Source organism: Semicossyphus pulcher, unplaced genomic scaffold (assembly GCF_022749685.1).
Source record: "Semicossyphus pulcher isolate SPU_LCO1_2020_fin unplaced genomic scaffold, fSemPul1.0.p SCAF_6, whole genome shotgun sequence".
In the NCBI taxonomy this organism is placed as follows: domain Eukaryota; kingdom Metazoa; phylum Chordata; class Actinopteri; order Labriformes; family Labridae; genus Semicossyphus; species Semicossyphus pulcher.
The window spans coordinates 26,179,567-26,198,004 of record NW_027211737.1 but is presented as its reverse complement, the minus strand read 5'-3'; the positions used below and the strand labels follow the sequence as shown (position 1 = coordinate 26,198,004).

Genomic DNA, 18,438 nt, shown 5'->3' with positions numbered 1-18,438 from the left:
TTTTGGGTATAACATGGAAATATCCCTCAAAATTGAAGGTCGTATTTAAAAACATATCATTTTAAAACGGACAAAGTTTGTATTATGTAATTTCAGAAGGTAGATTATCTAACAGATTAAAATCAAACTTCATATTGGACACTGTTAACACACAGCGGGGCCTGACAACACTCAGAGCAGCGTCAAGTTAGTTACACTGAAGTTACAGCAGAGATGATGCGATTGTGTGAAAATAAAAGCATCATATTTATCTAAAATACAGCCAAGATCAACTGTATTGAACATGCCGTGAAACTGTTTATAGAAATAATCATTTAACCGAATTTATTCCGGTTGGCACGGACGACGACGGTATCTCTTTTCTTGTCTGGAGGACAAACTATGATCATCCTTCTATTCACTTTTTGTTTGTGTGAAATAGTTTTTCAGTATATTAACACTGCAGAGCAGCCTGTATAATTTGTAAACTCATATTATAGTAGTATCATGAAAGTATTGATAGTGTATTGTATTTTATAATGCCCATAAAGCCATTCATACAGTAAACTGATCTTTATGTTTTATTTTGAAAAACAGAACCGGAAGTTATTTATGCGGCTAGCCTCATCTGCTAAGAAAACGCTGTTTTTAAAGGGAAACCAAGGTTGTTGAGGTCTGTGGTGGCATAGCAGGTTGAAGGTAGGTGTAGACTCATTTTTGTGTACTTACTGCATTACTATCCGTGCTACTCATCTCTAACTGTCGCCCGATTAGCAGCTTATCGCTTAGGTTAGCGGAAATCAAGATGCGAGCAAGTGTCAAGTCAAGACAACTGGTAAAGTGCAAGCTAACTAGCTAGCTAGGCTGAAGCTAACGCGGCTAACGGAACCTATACCCGGTTCATGCGAGTAGGCTGCCTGACTCAGTGATGCTGCTCCGTTTGTTTGTTTGCCGCATTTATGATACGTGGATAAATACAATTTTTATTATAAAATACATTGTCACAGTTGTATCGAGTTGTACAGGTACAGTGGCTATTATTTTCTGTGAATGGCTGCGGGGGGTGATGGTGTGATGGCCCCCTGTACATGTACACAGAGACAGGACTGCCTTTGAGGAAGTCAGTATAAAGAGGTTTTAGCTGCTCCAGGGATGCTAGTGAATAATATTTACAGGACATTTTATAAAATGTTCCGTCTTTATGTTACTGTCTTACATGTTACCTGTTTGTGAACTTCCAGTTACTCATCATTTGATCTGTCCTAGTACACGTGTATACACGTTTACATTCATTAAAATCACATTAGAAGACATTTAATTTAGCATGTTTTGCAAGTAGGGATGCACAATACAGGATTTTTTGCTGATATCCAATATGCCGATATTTGCCAACCCTTTTTGCCGTTCACCTAATTGCAGAGAACATAAAGTCTCCCCTGTATTATTGTAGTCACCCACTGGCAGATGCAGAAATAACATAATACAGTGCTTTTTAAAATTTACACATTCACTGGGCAATATAAGAAAACTACTTAAACTTAGGTTATGTATGTATGTAACATTTTCTTTTCTTTATTTTTAGGGAATCATCGCGTATTTAGGCATAATGAAAGCGTTGTTTTATCGGCGGAAAATATCGTCAGAAAAATGATATATCTGCCGATGCCTAAATGTCATTTTCAAGCCATAATCTGCAGACACCAATACCGGCCAATAATTTCGTGCATCCCTATTTGCAAGTGATACCAACAAACAGGGATAGTTTCCTGTTTGTCATGTCACCTGCAGCATTGTCAACAGAAACAGAATGTGTAAATTAGGTCAACTAATAGTCAATACTAGAGCCTTTTTTGATGACCGACTTAAAAATACAAGTTATGATGTAATCCTTAGTCCTTACGGGTTATTTATCTGCCACTAATTTCATTTTCATGCCAAGTTATTTCATTTATGGCAAAATGAACATTTAAAAGATATTTATAAATCCAGAAAATCTGTGTATGGGAGTCTTTCTTATGCTTTTTCGCCATGAAGATAGACATGCATCTGTGCATACTGAATATTTCCCATCAGAACCCACCTTTTTCTTCATTATATAATAAAACTAAGCTTCAAAAAAATGTTTACTTTTACAACTTTCTCACGCCTTCCCTCTTTTGCCCCTCGTGGTGGGTCAGCAATGTCACATGATTGGCAGTTTTTATGTGTCTTTTTGCATGCTGCATGTTTTTCATGTCTTCTCCCTGCTGCGATTTTGCAAGCTTCACTATCTGGTGTGAACACTGTATATTGCACTGAGTATTCTGGCCTTTGCTCAGAGTGCCATATATGAAAGTGCTTCAAAAGCCTTCCCAAACACTCGACTGCTGAATGTATACATTCAGAAGAGGGAACAACTGTACATGTACACCAGGCCATGTGAGGAAACGGGTACACTTCAACGCTGAGGGCAGGAGAGCAACATGGATGTATAACAAAGCTGCGTGTGAACTTGTAAATGTAGTGTTTGATGATGGAAATTACCTGAAAAAAAGAACACAGTTTAAACAAAGGAATAAATATAGAAACACGACTCAAAGGACAAAATGTACCTGTATTGTATCATTACTGACTTGACGTGCAGATGGGGTGGTTGGGTTGTTTGGATATTTAAAAAAAAACCTCTTAAACAAGAAGAAACCTGTACCCACTAACTGCCAAACACTTTTTAAGATTAAGTTAAACTAAGAGGTACGTACTGAAGCTTTTATTCTAGACAGAAAGCCATGGTTACCAGACCAACCTGTGAAGACTTTTTAACCTGCTTCAGAGTGTTCAGCCAGCAGTGTACAACAAACAAAAGTGTTAAATAAAAGCTGATGAAGTGCTGACAAATGTCACGTAAAGAGCAAATGTTAGTACAGTCACTGTGGCTCAATGTCTGTGTGTTTAATGATGTCCATGCAGATGGAGGAGCTTGTGTGGCAGATGGAGGATGGGAGAGTCATTGTTTTATGTGTGTGTGTTGGGGGGCTCTTAACAATAACCTTTAACCACACAAGACAAGACCCCTCCCTTACTTACTTCCCAAAAATGAGGACCTCTAATGGTGCAGTAGGTGGAAATAAAATAAATTCTGCCATGTAGGTTTAATCAGTTTTATTTTAAAGTGTAAAGGGGTGCATAAACCCGCCTTAGCTTTCCTTGCCATCTTGTCTCGCCTTGGTTTTCTGGCAGCTGCAAACTAATAGGAAACGATTGAACTTTTTAAAGAATAACAGAGGAAGTTTATGGCCTCATATGAATGATCAGTGATTAAATACCGTAAGTGATTGAAAAACAGATTTTTTTAACACCATCTAAAGCTGTTGCAGTGATGAAACCTGCAAAACACACCACAACTCCTCTGACTGAAAATAGAGCAAAGGTCAAAGCTGCAGCAGGATAAAAATGCTTCTGACAAAAAACACGCAGAGAAAAATATTGTACTATTAATCGTGTAATACTGCCTTATTTGTTAGTTTGACCTCTCTGAGGGAACAAGAGCTCCTTTTAATTTGGGTTAGTTCAAAATAAGTTTATCTGAGTCCACTGTATATTCCCTCTGCGCACAGGACACACTTGTAACTGTACACTGTGTAAAGTGATACAGCCTGTGTTGTTGCTCCGCGCTCAGAGCTGACCTTGGCTGAGTCCTCGATCTCACTAGGGTACATTTCGCCCTGACAGAACCCATTCCCATTCATGTTGCTGGTGATTTCTATTATAGATGTGCTGTTTGTCTTTCTGTCTCACAGTTATTGTGTAAACAGAGTGTGTGTCCCTTAAAAAAAGGTCACCAAAACGTCAACATGATCAAAAAGTTAGGGGAGCAGAGCACATCTAAATGATGTTTTCTTTTTAGTTTCTCAGAGTCCAAGAGCTTCAAAAAGCAGACGTTTTCTTTATAAACTGGTGCTCCTCTGGGGGATGTAATGAAACATGAAATGACGCTGTTTATTTAAAAGAAAAATGTATGCCGATTTATTTTGCTGACATATCTGGAAGGACTAAATTTGCTTCACTTTTGATCTGAACACGGTGGCTTCTCAAGTTGCTAGCTAGACTGTAACTAGACTTGGCTCGAAGTCCTTGTCGCTATGGCTGGCTAAACCGCAATGCCCAAAATGTTCACCGTTGCTCCCAGAGGCTGTATCGTCATCAGGTGATAGCCGATGGGTTCACAGATTGACAGTTACTTCATGTGGCACTGAAACAGAACGGACGTACATGTCAGCACATCAGCTGGCTGTCACCTGTAGTCTTTGCAGCGTGTTAAAATGCAACTTTAACCTGAATCTGAATCTGAGGCAGGTGGTCTTTGTTGCTTAAAGTCAGCTTTGTAAAACCTGTTGCCTTTTGAGCAACCTGCAACCAGCACCACAAATAAGAATTTAATGAATCTTTTTTTCTGTCTCCTTCCAGGTTGCTGCTGGTTGCAGGGCCCTGTGGAGCAAAAGCTGTGCCATTCCCCCTTTTTTCCTCTCATGTCCCCCCCTGTGTGTATCCCTGTGTGTTAGTGACCCCGCTACCCCACCCACCCCCCACCTGATCCCTCCTGTCGTGTCACCACTCCTGCCCGAAGCCCCCATCTCACCCCATGCTTGGGACAAAGCCAGCTCACTGCCAGCCCAATGACTGCCTGGATCGTCCTGCCTGTCAGCCTGTCTGCCTTCTCCATCACAGGAATATGGATAGTGTGAGTTTCAGTGGCACTGGGACTAACTGTGTCACAATAAAACATTGTGTGATGGGGCAACAAGTACAGATTAAAACAATCAGATCTGTCTTAACGTGCAAAAATGCAAATATAGATCTTTTATTTTTTGTTCTCCAACAAGTAGCCTTTCCTGCTGAATCATTTCTTGCTTTAAATCATGGTGTGTTTCTCGCCCTGCAGGTACGCCATGGCTGTGATGAATCACCACGTTTGTCCTGTGGAGAACTGGTGAGTGATTTTCCTCTATTTGATCCAATGAAAAGGGTATAAAGCTCTTAATCCCACATTTCAATGTGAACATTTCCACTGGTACCAATAGGGAATGAACTGAACTCATTGTGTCACTGCCTCAGGTCCTACAATGTAACGTGCACAGAGGAGCTGCCCCGACCAGGCTTCCCAAAGACATGCTGCACCATCCAGGACATCCCCCTCATCAGGTCTCTTGTTCTTCCTCTCCTCCTCTCTGCACATCACTGCTTTGTTTCTGCTGGAATACAAAAGCAATTTAGTGTCAGCACGGGCCCAGAGGCATGAATTAGCACCTTGTTATATTGTGGCTGTGTGACAGTCATTAACCCACGCTTTGCATAGATTGCATTTGTTTTATCTTCTAATAAGCCTCTAACTACGGGCAAGTACAAAAGCGTCGTGTAAAAAGGCATCATGAGACATGCAGGCTTTTCTGTTGTGTAGCTAGATGAAAGCGCTCATCCAAATTCAAGTTTGAACACATTCTTAAATTAGCAAGTGTAGCTAAAACATGTCTCAAAAGTCACGTTTGTTCTTCTAAACCGAAGAAAAACTGACAGATGCTACAAAGATTGTGCTCTTGCATACAGTAATATATGCTAAGTGCCTTAATACTAAGAGCTTTTTGCTCTCATGTTTTACAGTAAATGTGGCTCCTTCCCTCCTGAAAGCTGCCTGTTCAGCCTCATCGGCAACGTTGGAGCCTTCATGGGTAAGAATTTAAAGTCATACACACAAAGACAGCTAGATCCCTTAAAGGGCCAGTTCGCCGATTTTGTACCTCAGTCCTATCATGCTATTACGGGGAGCTAATGCCATTATGGTACAAAAAAATGCAACTGTGCCTTTGGAGGTCGCTATCCACTTCTCCAATGGGCCCTGGAAAACCTCCGCCAGACTACGTAACATGCGTCATCTGGCGGAGGCCAGAGAGCTCTCTAAGCTGCACTTCCTCAATCTGGGACGCCCACCGCTGATGTCATGTCTCGTTAAAAATCGTCAGGTTTGAAATGTAGACTGCAGACCTGAAGATTTTTTAGAGGATTCAACATTTTATTCTTGTAATATTTCGGATTCTGTACCGCCCTGAGCTGCTGCCTGCAGCGATCAATGTCCTTGATTGGAAAACGGTAGTATTTCACTCCAGCGTCTCTAACTGTGCCGTTCCTTTCAGAGGGAGGGGTGCAATGCATGCTGGGTGTTGTAGGAATGTAGAATGGGCGAAACCACTAGCTGTTAGTACAACTTTCTCCACATCTATGGCGCCAATTTCAAATATTATTGCTTCTATCGATTACAGAGAACACCAGCTTTGACTGACTTTCCAGGGGCGAATTGCTCCTTTAAAAACATGCTCTACAATACCAGAGAACACAACTAATCTTTCTCATGAAAAGCTTCCCTCCACTCCACCTGCTGTTGTCCGTAACATTTCAGCATTATGAGTCAAATGACATAGCTTCCTCAAAACTAAACAACCCCTTTCTCTTCCTACCTACCTAACAAATCCAGTCCCTGCTGAGTTGGTATCTCTGTCACTCAGACTATAGCCGGTCGGGGCTCTGGCAGACTAGAGGTCAGAACTCGGAGCAGGTTTTCCCCAAACCAAAGCTGTTGTTTGAATCAGCTGCTGACCTCCAGAAGCTCCAACCGAAGCTGCCCAGCTCTCTCCTCTCTTGTCGGAGAATTTAACTTGGAACTCACCATGGGTCCTATTTATAAACTCTTTAAGACATCATTGTGACTTTAGACATGATATGACATGACATGAAGTTGTCAAGTTGACATGTGGTAAAATTTGTATTTGGCATTTGTTTTCTCGGACACTAGAAGCATTTGTAGAGTTTTATAGGTTTAAGCATCCAGCCACTAAGACCATGTCCTCTCGTACATGGGTATTTTTTCAAAACGTAGCTTTTTCTTTGCGTTCTGGCCTTTGGTCCACACACAAACGCCATTTTAGGTCACTGAAAACAGATATCTTGTAAAACTGCGGCCAGGGTGAAGACTATTAGAAACTCCGTTTCCATGGAGACGTGTAGACGGGGTAAACAGCGTTTTTGGCTCGTGACACCAGGCTGTGTGCCGTTATCTCCTTGAAGGAATAGCTCCACTTCGCTATCATTCCACACATATGATTCCCCCCTTCCTGTGCCATTGCAGCCCACCAGGAAGTCTTCTGGGCTGCGATTTTCTTTTTCTTCTTTGCATGACTGGGTTATATCGCCGCCTGTTGGTGTGGCATTGTCATGACAATGTTCCTAATGTGTTTTCGCGTTTTTGTTTGGACGGGAGGTTTTTTCGGAAATGGAGTGAAAAACTAATTTTAATCCAATCCCTGCTTAACCATATACAACACACAACCATACTGTATGTATGAGGCCTGCCAGATATAAGGAAACGACTTGCGATAAATAAATATGGAAATGATTTAATCTGCCGTTTACCCCTCATTGTTCTTTAAACAAAAGCAATTATTCACTAAAGCTGCGGTGTCTGCTCCCTGTTTTGTGTGTTTTATTATGGTGCCCACAGACGTCAGCCACTAGCCTCCAAGAGATACGGAGGGGCTTGAAATAGCCTGTGCTCTCTAATCAATAATGAATGCGGCTTTCCTTCCACTTCCCCCCTCTGTCCTCTCCCCTTGCATGTGCCCTCAATGGCCTTCCTCCTTCACTCCTCCTCCCTTGTCTTGTTTTATCACCGCTCAGCTCTGCCCCAATTTTCCTTTCCGCCGTTAATTGCACCTCCCCTGCTGTGTTCACCATCGATCCATTATTCACTATTCTTCTTATAAGCATTTATTGTGAGTCTTCTTTGTCTTAATGTTTTGATGCATTTATCATTTATCATTTAATGTCTGTTATTTCTTGTTTTCTCAGCCTTCTTCTCTCTGCTTGCTGTCTTATTAGCTAATAAGCTGTCTGGCTGCTTTGACTTGTGGCTTGTCATGTTTTGATCTGTTACTGTTTTACTGCCTTGTCAGTAGAACTGTAACAGACAGCAAACCTTGAGGTTTATAGTTTGCAAACCGTAGCACTGAGGTTGCCAAGAAAAGTACCCTGTTATGTAATCAGGATGTCAATAGTTGACAGAAGACATCCTGTTTTTTAGACGGCAGTAAAAAACATCAGCAGAGTGGCTGCAGTCACATGACCGTCAACCAGCTATAGATACAACTACACAAGACAGAGCATCATGTTTAAACACATATTTTGGATTAAAAAAAAATCGGAGTAAAGTGTTTAAAACCTTCAGATCGATGTATTCAGCATTTAAACTGGAAAATAAAAAGTATTTTCTATTTTATTAGCTGCCATCATTGTATTAAAGGGCCATATCTCTGATTTTCAACCTCAGTCCTATCATGCTTTCATAGGGAGCTAATGCCATTATAGTGGAAAAAAATACAATTTACGCTCTGTGCCTTCGGAGGACGCTATCCGCTTCTCCAATGGGCCCTGGGAAACCTCCATCTGACGGAGGCCAGGGAGCTTGATAAACTACACTTCCTCAATCTAGGACGCCGCCTCCGATGTCATGTCTCGTTCAAAATCGTCAGGTTTGAAATGTAGACTGCAGACCTGAAGATTCTTAGACAATCCACCGGTATATTCTCGTTGTATTTCGGATTCTGTCCCGCTCTGAGCCATTGCCTGCAACAAAAACATAATATTTCACTCCAGCGTCTCTCGCGGGGTCGTTCCTTTCAGAGGGAGGAGCGCAATGCACGCTGGGTGTTGTAGGAATGTAGAATGGGTGAAACCACAAGCTGGTTGTACGACTTTCTCCACAGCTATGGCGCCAATTTTAAGTTATTATTGCTTCTATAGATTACAGAGAACACCAGCTTTGACTGACAGTGGCCTTTTTCGGGGGCAAACTGCTCCTTTAACTAAACCGAGGTGGTTTAATTTCCCACAGATTTATATCAAGATGCTTTTAATGTTGTAATATTTGTGTGTGCGTGTCTCCAACTCTGTCCTGCAGTGGTGATGGTGTGCTTTCTGCGCTACGCCCAGGTGATCGAACACAGCCACCGATGCTGGGTGAACACCAGCGCTCTGGTGTCCGGCTGCACCAACGCTGTGGGCCTGGTCATGGTGGGAAACTTCCAGGTAAACGCATACTCACTGAATCAGGCTCAGGCGAACAATGTGAAAACAACCCTTCTAACTGTACGTCTGTTCCTCAGGTCGATCATGCCAAATCTTTGCACTATGTGGGTGCTGGTGTGGCGTTTCCAGCTGGGCTGCTGTTTGTGTGCCTGCAGTGTGTGCTCACCTACAGGGTGGCTGTGACCGCCCTCGACTACTGGATGGCACATTTCCGAGTGGCTCTGGCACTGGGGGCCATGATCTCCCTTGTCCTCAGTATCCTTTACATTTGATGGGACAGATACAGTCGTTAAGAACTCTGTTATATTTGAACATGAAAAACTTGCTTCAACCTTCACTAATTAGCCTTTTATACTGGAGACATTTTGACGTGTCCTTTAAAGAGAAGCACAGGTGTAACTAATAGCATTAATAACGGCTGTCTCCCATTTAGGTCACCCTCAGTGAGAGCCCTGATACAGTTTGTGCTAGCACACTGGGATGACTGGGACTGAGTCATTGTTTTATCATACATGGTTTCACCTTTGCTCTTCTATTTTAGACCTTTGTCTGCCTTAAAAAAGGGTCTTTTTAATTCCTCTCTGAGCAGGTCATGTCGAGCTTTATCAGTGCATATCAGTAAGACTTGGTCAGACCTTCTTTTCACTCGGCTAGCCTTGAGACACTTCTGTACAGATCAACATGTTCGTCCGTCAGCCTTGGGACATGATAACATCTGTCTGTGCTCACTTTCCTCTCCCCCTCCTGCCACTTTCTATGGCAGCCTCTCCATAAAGTCCGGTGAGAGACATGACAGTCGAGCTGTGGGTTTCTCAGGAGCATCAAACTGGCTGTTTCCCAATCGGAACAGGACTCCTTCATGTCCTCCAATCAGGAGGCCTTTTAGCTTTTGACCCGACCGCTCATTATTGTCTTCCTTTATTCCTGCCCGCCCATCTCATCGTCTGTGTTGCAGCAGAGACGAAAACCATTCATGTCCACTTTGATTATCTGATAAATTACAGTTTATCCCTTGTAAAAAATACTGCAGCCACTTACTGGTCTGCTATTTTTAAACCCATCTGTTTCATGGATCTGTAAAGCCAATTGTTATTTATCCCTGATTATGTTATGAATTCACATGTGGTGCCCCGAGGTTAAGCAGCTTTCCATATATCTCCTCTCATGTCAGGGATTTGATTCTGGCTCATGCCTTGTTTTATTCTCTGCGTCATGTTCCAAGGAAGATTGAGTGAAATAGGAAAAGGAGCTCTGTTTATTGAAAAGTTAGTCCTCCTTAACCCCCTCCTCCTCCCAGGCGGCATCTTCTTCATCCACGAGAGCTTCGTCCTGCAGCACGCCGCAGCCATCTGCGAGTGGGTCTTCACCGTGGACATCCTGGTCTTCTACGGCACCTTCACCTACGAGTTCGGCACTGTCACCAGCGAGACCATGATGGCCGGCCTGCAGCAGAGCCACCACCTAGGCTCCGGGGTTATCATCGGCCCCAGGGCGCGGGGCTCGACGATGGGCGGGGCGACTAAGGGCCTAAAGTCCCCCGGCGGGAGCAGCACATCCACACATCTCAACTGTACCCCGGAGAGCATAGCCATGTTGTAGCTCTGCAGTGCAGCCTGACACGTCCCTGCAGAGGTTCTTCAGGGGCTCCCACGGGACAGCAAGACGACAGAGGCAGCACGTGGAGGAAGTTGTTATATTTTTCAACCATTGAACCAACACCAGGTTATCCCATCTGTAACGCTGAACTACTTTTATTTGTATTCCAAACACTGGTGCAAGCCCCTTCAGTCAAAGTCACCTTCTCTGCAGCGAAAGGAGGGCTGAATGTGTGGAGCCAGCGCGAGTACTGGAACCATGAATGTTTTCCAAGATGGCTGTTGATTCGGGCAGTTCTTCACTAGAGTAGTTCTTTTATAATTGTGCATCACCGGTACGCCCACAAAGTCTCCCCCTCCTCGGACACTCCTTCATGATCGACCCGACGCTTCGTGGCCCACCTGTTCTGGCCTTTCGCTTATCTCTGCACGGCACACTTTTTGAATGAGAGTAAAACAATTAATGTTTGAGTTTGCGTAGTGAGTAGAAAATCTTGAATGTTTGAGAAGTGAATAGTCAACAGTTATGTATGTTTTCCAGGCTGTAAGCTCATGGCCTCTTTATCCAATCAAGCATATATTCTCTAAAAAAAACATTCATTTCACTTTGCTGTTCAAATTGGTTGCACAGACAAATTTTGATGGTATTTTAAAATAGTTTTACAAAAATATGTACATGTTTGCTTTAAGCCACTATCATGAGGTCATAATCCATTTCACATGTGAGTGCAGAACAGCTGCCTAAAATGTCCCTGGTGTGTTCCAGGATCGAGTGCATCACAATCACCTGAGAGTCTGAAGTTGTTCCATTACTGTCCCTGAATCTGATTTTTTTCTTTGTTACATTTCATGCTAGCCTATTTTGTTTTTATTACATTCATGTCCGGTGCAATAATTGCCATCAATCACCTGATAATTTAAGCTCCTCTGGAGTGAAATATGCCTTTTTCAGTGAGTTGGACTTGAACACAGGGCTCGTTTTGTTTTTGTTTCTTTCTAAATGTGACACCAAGATATTTGAAGTGACCTAAATCTGAGAGTAAAACTAAAATCTGACTAACAGTAAAACAGGTCTTGTCCACACACTGATCTGATTCCAGGCTGGACCCTTGGAAGCCTTATTTGAGATTTAAGGATGTTTTTGTTAAATATAAAGTGATGTGAAGCCTTCTTAGTTGTTACAGGAGATATTGTGTCCACAAGAGTTACCTGAGAGGTGAATATGATGCCTGTAGACCTCGTGCCATAATGGCGTTACAAAGGTGTTTCAAAGTTTGTCATATTACGAGGACTCTTTGATTTCCTGTTGCCAATCTCTCGTAAAGTGACGATTACAGTTGCAGACTGCCACAAACTTACCACTGCTCCAACTAAAGCTGACTAATGCCAACCCTTTTATGTTACACACAGATTAGTTTATTGTGAAAAGTGAATGAGCGTTTTGTTTTTGAGCTGTTTGAGATGAACGTTTAATAATACACACACACACTCACAGTATTCGGACGTCTGCGTAGTGTTGATACATTTCTAACTGTCTAACACTGGATGCCAGCAATACTTGTTTTTAAAAGGTCACATCACCTACCTCTTTTATCTTTTGTGGGTTTGATGTTCTGTAAAAGCTCGCGGTCCACCATGTTTTCCATCTCACACTGGTTTAAAGAGTATTAAATAATGATGTGTTTGACTGGATGGTGGACCAGCTGTTTTATGAGACGTGTAATGAAGTGTCAGGTCACTTTTCTTTACTTTTTGTGTCTTTCTTTCTGGGACTACAGCAATCCTGATCTTGCCAAAAAAGACTGGACTCCACTGACGTTTTGTTGGTTTTCTGTGTGTCAGCTGTAGGTGTATGAGTGCACTGTTTTAGCCTTATCCCTCGTACTGTGCCAGGGGAACACTTTCTGTTTTGTTATTTTGTGTTAAGCTGTAGCCTATCTCACCAAACTGTAACTAAGTCACAATGAGTGACTAAAAACGGCAGCTTGTAAGAGCCCTCACATCAGGGTTTGATTTCTTCTGTAACAGCATCTACTCCATAGCACCATGTTCAACAGGCCAAACTTTATAGGTGGATTTTACAACCTTTTTTTTTTTTTGTTCTGTCAAAACGCACTCATTACAGTTCAGTAAGCTGTCACATGGTATCTTTGTTTGTGGGAGAAAGGCTGCCTGACCCGTACATGTCTTGAACTCCAGCAACAACAAACACAGAAACAAACAAATGTATTAGTCTCATTTCCTGGTTTTAAAAAAGATGTAAGAGAACGGAAACAGAAGACTCGGAGAAATCCCCAAAAACAAGTCGACACAGATGATTTTGTTTCCTTTTATAAATTCTGTAAATATGTATGATTTGTCTATCATTTAGGTATTTTCATTTGACAGAGATTTATATTCAAATATGAAATAAAAATGATAAATTATTAGCTGATGTTTTGCATTGATTGTTATTGGAACAAAAAGTTTTTTGTTCCTTTTTTTTCCTTATTAAGATATAATCTCGAAGATTTTCATGTAAATGTCTGTTAAGTCTCTATCGCCGAATGAGGTAACACGATGGTGATTGAGCCTGTGGCCCACTGATGAAAGCCTTTGCATTTGCAGTATTACAGACTGGGTGTCTGTGGAGACATTCGTGGAAAAAAATCACAAGCGGCGCCCAGTTAGTGACGCGTTTTCCATCAGCCAGCAGTGGTTGGTCTGCCAGAGAGGGTAGGCGGAGCTAAGTGGCTGCTTTTCCGGTCTCTGCAAGTGTTGTGAGTAAACAGTAATCTACTATGGCTGAACAAACAAAGAAAAGATCGACGACTACAGATACAACTTCAACAATAAGTGAAAATCCAAAGAAAAAGAAACAAACTCGACGCTCAGATGAAGGCAAACAGTCTAAAAAGGAAAGCGACCGTCAGCCAGGAAAATCAAGAGTTACAACCGGAGCCAACCGTGGACGTCACACATGCAACACTGTCTGGATATCTGGGAAGTGTGCTCCCGCTATTACCGTTTATCACCATAGGTGTCCCGCCAAAGAGAACGAAACTGAGATCTTCGAGATTATAACTTTAACATCAAATTATAATTTGCTGCTTAAAACACAGAGAAAAATGACATCATAGTATACAGTACTTGTCATATAGACAGTGTGGAATGGAAAGTAACACCAGCCTTAAACCACGGCTAATAGCATCTTTGGGTCACTCTTTCTGTATAAAAACAAGGTCTATTTATTTGCAGGCAGAAGCAGAGACAACATTTGGCAGAGCAGAAGACAAAGAGTGGCTAATTTGCATACAAACATACTGCTGGTTAAAAATCCCACCCAGCCTGTGCTGCGTCAGAGGAGAGCTACAGGTCCAATAATGTGCACCGACATCAAAACCATTCAGGCCACGATGGTTATGTTACTCACTGGCTACGTTCGCACTGCAAGCCTCAGTGCTCAATTCCGTTTTATTGCTCAGATAAGATTTTTCTTCTTTGGCATTTCATTATTTTTTTAAAAATGTGGTCAATATCAGACAGCAGTGTGAAAGGTCAGTCCTGAACTGATGCGCATGTGCAAAAGAACAATAACAAAGACTATGTGCAGCACGCTGTCGTCCGTTAACAAACATGGGTGCCATGGAAGTCAGCGTTTATGTTTTTATGTATAAATTGATGAGCCAAATTTTTGCTACTTCAGTACAGAGGTGTGTGTGTGGACGCGGAGATGGAGCCATCTTCGTGTTTATATTTACAGTTTGACTCCGGCCAGCACAGAATTGTGATCGAGAGTGACGTAAAAGTCGCATGAATTCCGATATGACAGTTCAGCGTCAGCTCGCATTGCAAAACATCAAACCTGTATCTGATTTAGGACTACATATGAAAGTGGCTCAAATCAGATTCCATGTGATTTGTGCTGTTCACACTGTCATGAAAAAAACAGATCTCACATATGAGCGAATAGAAAAATCGGATTTGGGCCACGTGTGCCTGCAGTGTGAACGTAGCCTCTGTTCCTCTGTCTCGGCCAGGAGAGAGAAGTTTTTCTAAAGTATCAAAACAACATCATAAGACAATTTTAAGGGCAACTCCAATTTTACAGTTTAATCAGCATGAGGAAGCTACTCTACATTATAATGTCTCTTGTGGCTCTAGATTAGTTTTGTTCAGTCAGAAAACTATTCACTCAGCTCGGGCTTAAAGACAGAAACAGAACTGCATAATGATAAATGGCAACCCAGCATGTTTGGAGTTTGAGGCATGCTAAGGACTCAAAGTCAGGATATCTCGCCCTCTGCTGTCTCAAATAAGCACCCAGTGAATTCTTCTAATACTATATTAATGGAGTGCACCTTAAAATTTAAATTCTCTCTGATTTATACATATATTTTCTGGATAAGCAAAACAATAACAAAAAAGCAATCACCAATTAAAATATATTTTTTTCTTTCAATAATTCATAATAAAAGGACACATTTTTTGTGCGTTTAAAGCATACTGTATGTATGTGTATAACAAAAATGAAGAAAAAGCGGGAACTGAAATGCTTCAGTGCATAAACATGTTAAAATAAATTCATCCTAACGAGTGAAAAAAATTGCATTCATCCAGCTCAGAAGCAATAAAAGCCGTTTTAACTTAAAATACAGAGGTCCTTATGCTGCATTTACACCAGTCAGTGAATGGAAAATAAGTCTAACAGGTGCAGTCACACATTATAAAAGATGGTTACCCTAAACCCCAGCCTTTTGGTCATGCCAGGTAAATAGAAATTTAAACTGAATACGCTGTTTTTATTGCATTATTAATGTGTAATATTGAATATTATTTACATGATAGTTTTGTAGTTGTTGCGAGATATTGTTGATGTCAGACATTCCTGATATTTCTGACTCATGACTACAAATATGAGGCTGACGTGGACGTAAATTTTCAGGCCCAGTTTTGAAATTACATTCTGTATGAAATGGCATGAATGCAGCATTAAGCATTTCCTGAAGATTTCTTTTTTTTCAGTAAGATGTCACCTAAAACACAATGTTATACCACAGCACTGTAACGTCATGTGTACATGGCTCCATGTAGATCTTCCAGCCGGTGCTCCCTCTGTTTTCTTCTCTCCTGCAGGACAGAGAAGAAGTACTGATGCCATGCACATTAGGAGATGAGGTTCCTTTTAACTATTCGATGCATTATCACACTCTCACCTTGTCTTTTTTAAACTCCTCATACTCTGGATTGTCAGTCGGTAATTCAAGTCGGCATAGAGGACACGAGTTGGTCTATGATTGCAGAAATTTAAAGAGAATTATCAGTAGCAACTCCAACTTTTTCATACAATGTCCAAAGAAAAGTGAAAACATTTGACAAATGTGTAAGCTTTACCTTGCCCAACCAGGGCAGTATACATCCTGAGTGGAAAAGGTGTTTGCAAGGCATTTCTCTAACTGTCTCTTGTTCTTCGAACTCCAGCAAACACACGGGACACTTGAGACCTTTGTCTGTAAGAACAGAAAAACAGATCAAATCCTTCCAGTGTTACTAATCCAGGAAAGGTTTCGATAAGAGGCTTGCTCTTTTCCTAGATCAGCATGTTACATTCACACTAACTCAATAAGAGGTTTTACTGGAGCAACTAATGAAAATCTCATTTGTTGTCTTTAAGCATGATCTCTTCCTTTGTCCTTCTACCTTTGTAATTACGTGGCTGACAGTAAATCTGATTGTACGTTTAATTCTACTGGAGCAGATATGTCACCTGCTTGCTCTGGAGAAATGACAACCACTGTGAGGGTCTGAACAGCAGTTTTAGCAGCCGGAGGAGGAAGCCGCTGGTCCCAGTCAGACAAGTCAAATGCCCCTGAGTCAATCAAGTCCAAGCCCTGCATTAAGGATCTACAGTAAACACAAAAACAGCAGTCAGTCAGAGCACTGTACACTGTCACTCATTGTAAAGCATTATAATGAGTGTGAAATGAGTTCATCGTCACCTGGCCAGCTCGAGTAGCGCATTCTGGCGGTACTGCTCTTCAGGGTTGGTGGGCTCACAGTCGTGTTCATCAAAGTAGGATGCCATTTTGGTCCAGCCAATGTTTGTGTCCTCTTTGCATTAAGATACCTGGCAGAGGACAAGTGATTAATTAAGGTTCATCAGTTTGTCACAAATAGAATTCCACAGATGAGGTTTTTGGCAGAACTTTATGACTGATAACTCACAACTACATTCGATTGAGGACATTTACAAAACCGGATGTGTATTTCGGGCCAAATGCATAATACAAGACTCGTCACACCCTGGGAACCACCTCTTCACTCTGTGGCCCTCTGGAAGGAGATAAGGTCTATCAAGACCCGAACCTCCAGATGTTTGAACAGTTTCTATCCACCTGCCTTCAAAGAACTAAACTCAACTCCAAGAGTTTGAAGATTTTGCTGTAATTAACATTGAGAATGTGCAGTACTGTTTCAGATGACTGCAATAACAAGTGACTATGCATATTGACCTACAGATATAATAACTAATAACTATTTTTGTTTATATTCTGTATGTGTTGAATTATGCTGCTTTTATATTGTATGTATAAACCACTAAGGAGAAGCACCTAATGTCGTTATACAGCCGAGCAATGACAATAAAGGCATTCTGATTGCGACAAGAGCAACCGTCGCTTCAGTGTCACTCGAGGACACAGTAAGAAAGTGTCTAATCAATGGGCTACAGATGTGACTTCCAATATACATTATGTTTTATATACAGATGGGCTTTGCTCCACAATAGTTTAATTCAACTCCTAACGCTACTCTTTTGAGTTATGTAAAAGCAAAATACAAAAAGGTATAATTGTTTCGCTTAGTTCCCAACGTTATTTCCCCAATGAAGTTTGAGCAGTGAGTAACAACAAAAACAACTTGGCAATATTGAACACACAAAGTTCATAAATTGAATCAATGTTTTATTAATGAAAAACACACAAATATGAAAATATTTCAATTCTAGCGGTAAGATTTATTCTCTGATAAACCAGGACACATAACTGTTGAGGTTATTTGAGGTTGGTTTAGTTATAACTGAACACAACTCCGACTAAACTCTAACGCTGTTAGATTTATAGTTTCATTAATTTGTACAAATAGGCTTTTTTTTAAAGGGGAATATTATTAACACATTCTTGACCAAGAAAAAACCCTTCACTTACCTGAAATGTTAGCAACAAAAATAAACATGTCATTCTTCCGGGAATGACGAAGTTAACCGTGTGGTACTGTGTCCAATCACAGAAAGGAATCACTTTTCATTTCTTCTTCTTCTTAGAATTTATGGCGGTTGGCGAAGAACAATGCAACGTTTCTGCCATCAAGCGGTACAATACGTGAACTGGCATTGTGGATATATGGACTGGAGTCCTTGTTTTCCGGTCAAAAAAACTTTTATGAATATTTATGAACCTAAATATTAAGTATCTATTGCCTTACAAGGCATGCATTTAACTATTAGTGCCTTTTATTGAAAACTGATACATTATTATCTATCAGAATTATATGTGAACTACTAAGCCATCAACTAACTTATATATTCCTAGATATTTGGATGTCATAGTGACTTTCTATTGATAATGCATTAAAAATAACCCCTTTCTCTTCACTCCACCTCCATTATTGCTACTGTAAGGAGGATGAGGGGATATTGTACAGTTGGACTTTATGTTTTCAAAGGTGTTTTAAGTTAAAGAGTAAAATGGATGCAGCAAATACAAACATAATCAAAAAT

At 41.2% G+C, this 18,438-nt stretch overlaps 2 protein-coding genes across 2 annotated transcripts; one reads left to right on the top strand and one right to left on the bottom strand.

Moving 5' to 3' along the window:
• Nucleotides 1-607: 607 nt before the first annotated feature.
• On the top strand, nt 608-13,111 carry LOC138610528 (transmembrane protein 150A-like). Its single transcript, XM_069683290.1, has 8 exons — nt 608-678; nt 4,423-4,696; nt 4,898-4,945; nt 5,071-5,157; nt 5,614-5,681; nt 8,960-9,087; nt 9,165-9,342; nt 10,385-13,111. The coding sequence occupies exons 2-8, from the start codon at nt 4,632-4,634 to the stop codon at nt 10,684-10,686; spliced, it is 876 nt and encodes a 291-aa protein (XP_069539391.1). The 5' UTR covers nt 608-678; nt 4,423-4,631; the 3' UTR covers nt 10,687-13,111.
• On the bottom strand, nt 13,084-17,906 carry rnf181 (ring finger protein 181). Its single transcript, XM_069683291.1, has 6 exons — nt 17,867-17,906; nt 16,661-16,788; nt 16,429-16,565; nt 16,056-16,171; nt 15,878-15,952; nt 13,084-15,791 (listed from the first exon to the last, which is right to left on the bottom strand). Exons 2-6 carry the CDS (start codon nt 16,744-16,746, stop codon nt 15,732-15,734), a joined length of 474 nt encoding a protein of 157 aa, XP_069539392.1. The 5' UTR covers nt 16,747-16,788; nt 17,867-17,906; the 3' UTR covers nt 13,084-15,731.
• Between the last annotated feature and the right edge of the window lie 532 nt (nt 17,907-18,438).

Excerpts from the sequence above, each read along its gene's own strand:
- LOC138610528 (XM_069683290.1), top strand. The coding sequence starts at position 4,632 with ATGACTGCCTGGATCGTCCTGCCTGTCAGCCTGTCTGCCTTCTCCATC. Across the intron at positions 9,088-9,164 it reads TCATGGTGGGAAACTTCCAG|GTCGATCATGCCAAATCTTT; the intron begins GTAAACGCATAC and ends TCTGTTCCTCAG. Across the intron at positions 9,343-10,384 it reads CATGATCTCCCTTGTCCTCA|GCGGCATCTTCTTCATCCAC; the intron begins GTATCCTTTACA and ends TCCTCCTCCCAG.
- rnf181 (XM_069683291.1), bottom strand. The coding sequence starts at position 16,746 with ATGGCATCCTACTTTGATGAACACGACTGTGAGCCCACCAACCCTGAA. Across the intron at positions 16,172-16,428 it reads CATTTCTCCAGAGCAAGCAG|ACAAAGGTCTCAAGTGTCCC; the intron begins GTGACATATCTG and ends CTGTTCTTACAG. Across the intron at positions 15,953-16,055 it reads TACTGCCCTGGTTGGGCAAG|ACCAACTCGTGTCCTCTATG; the intron begins GTAAAGCTTACA and ends CTGCAATCATAG.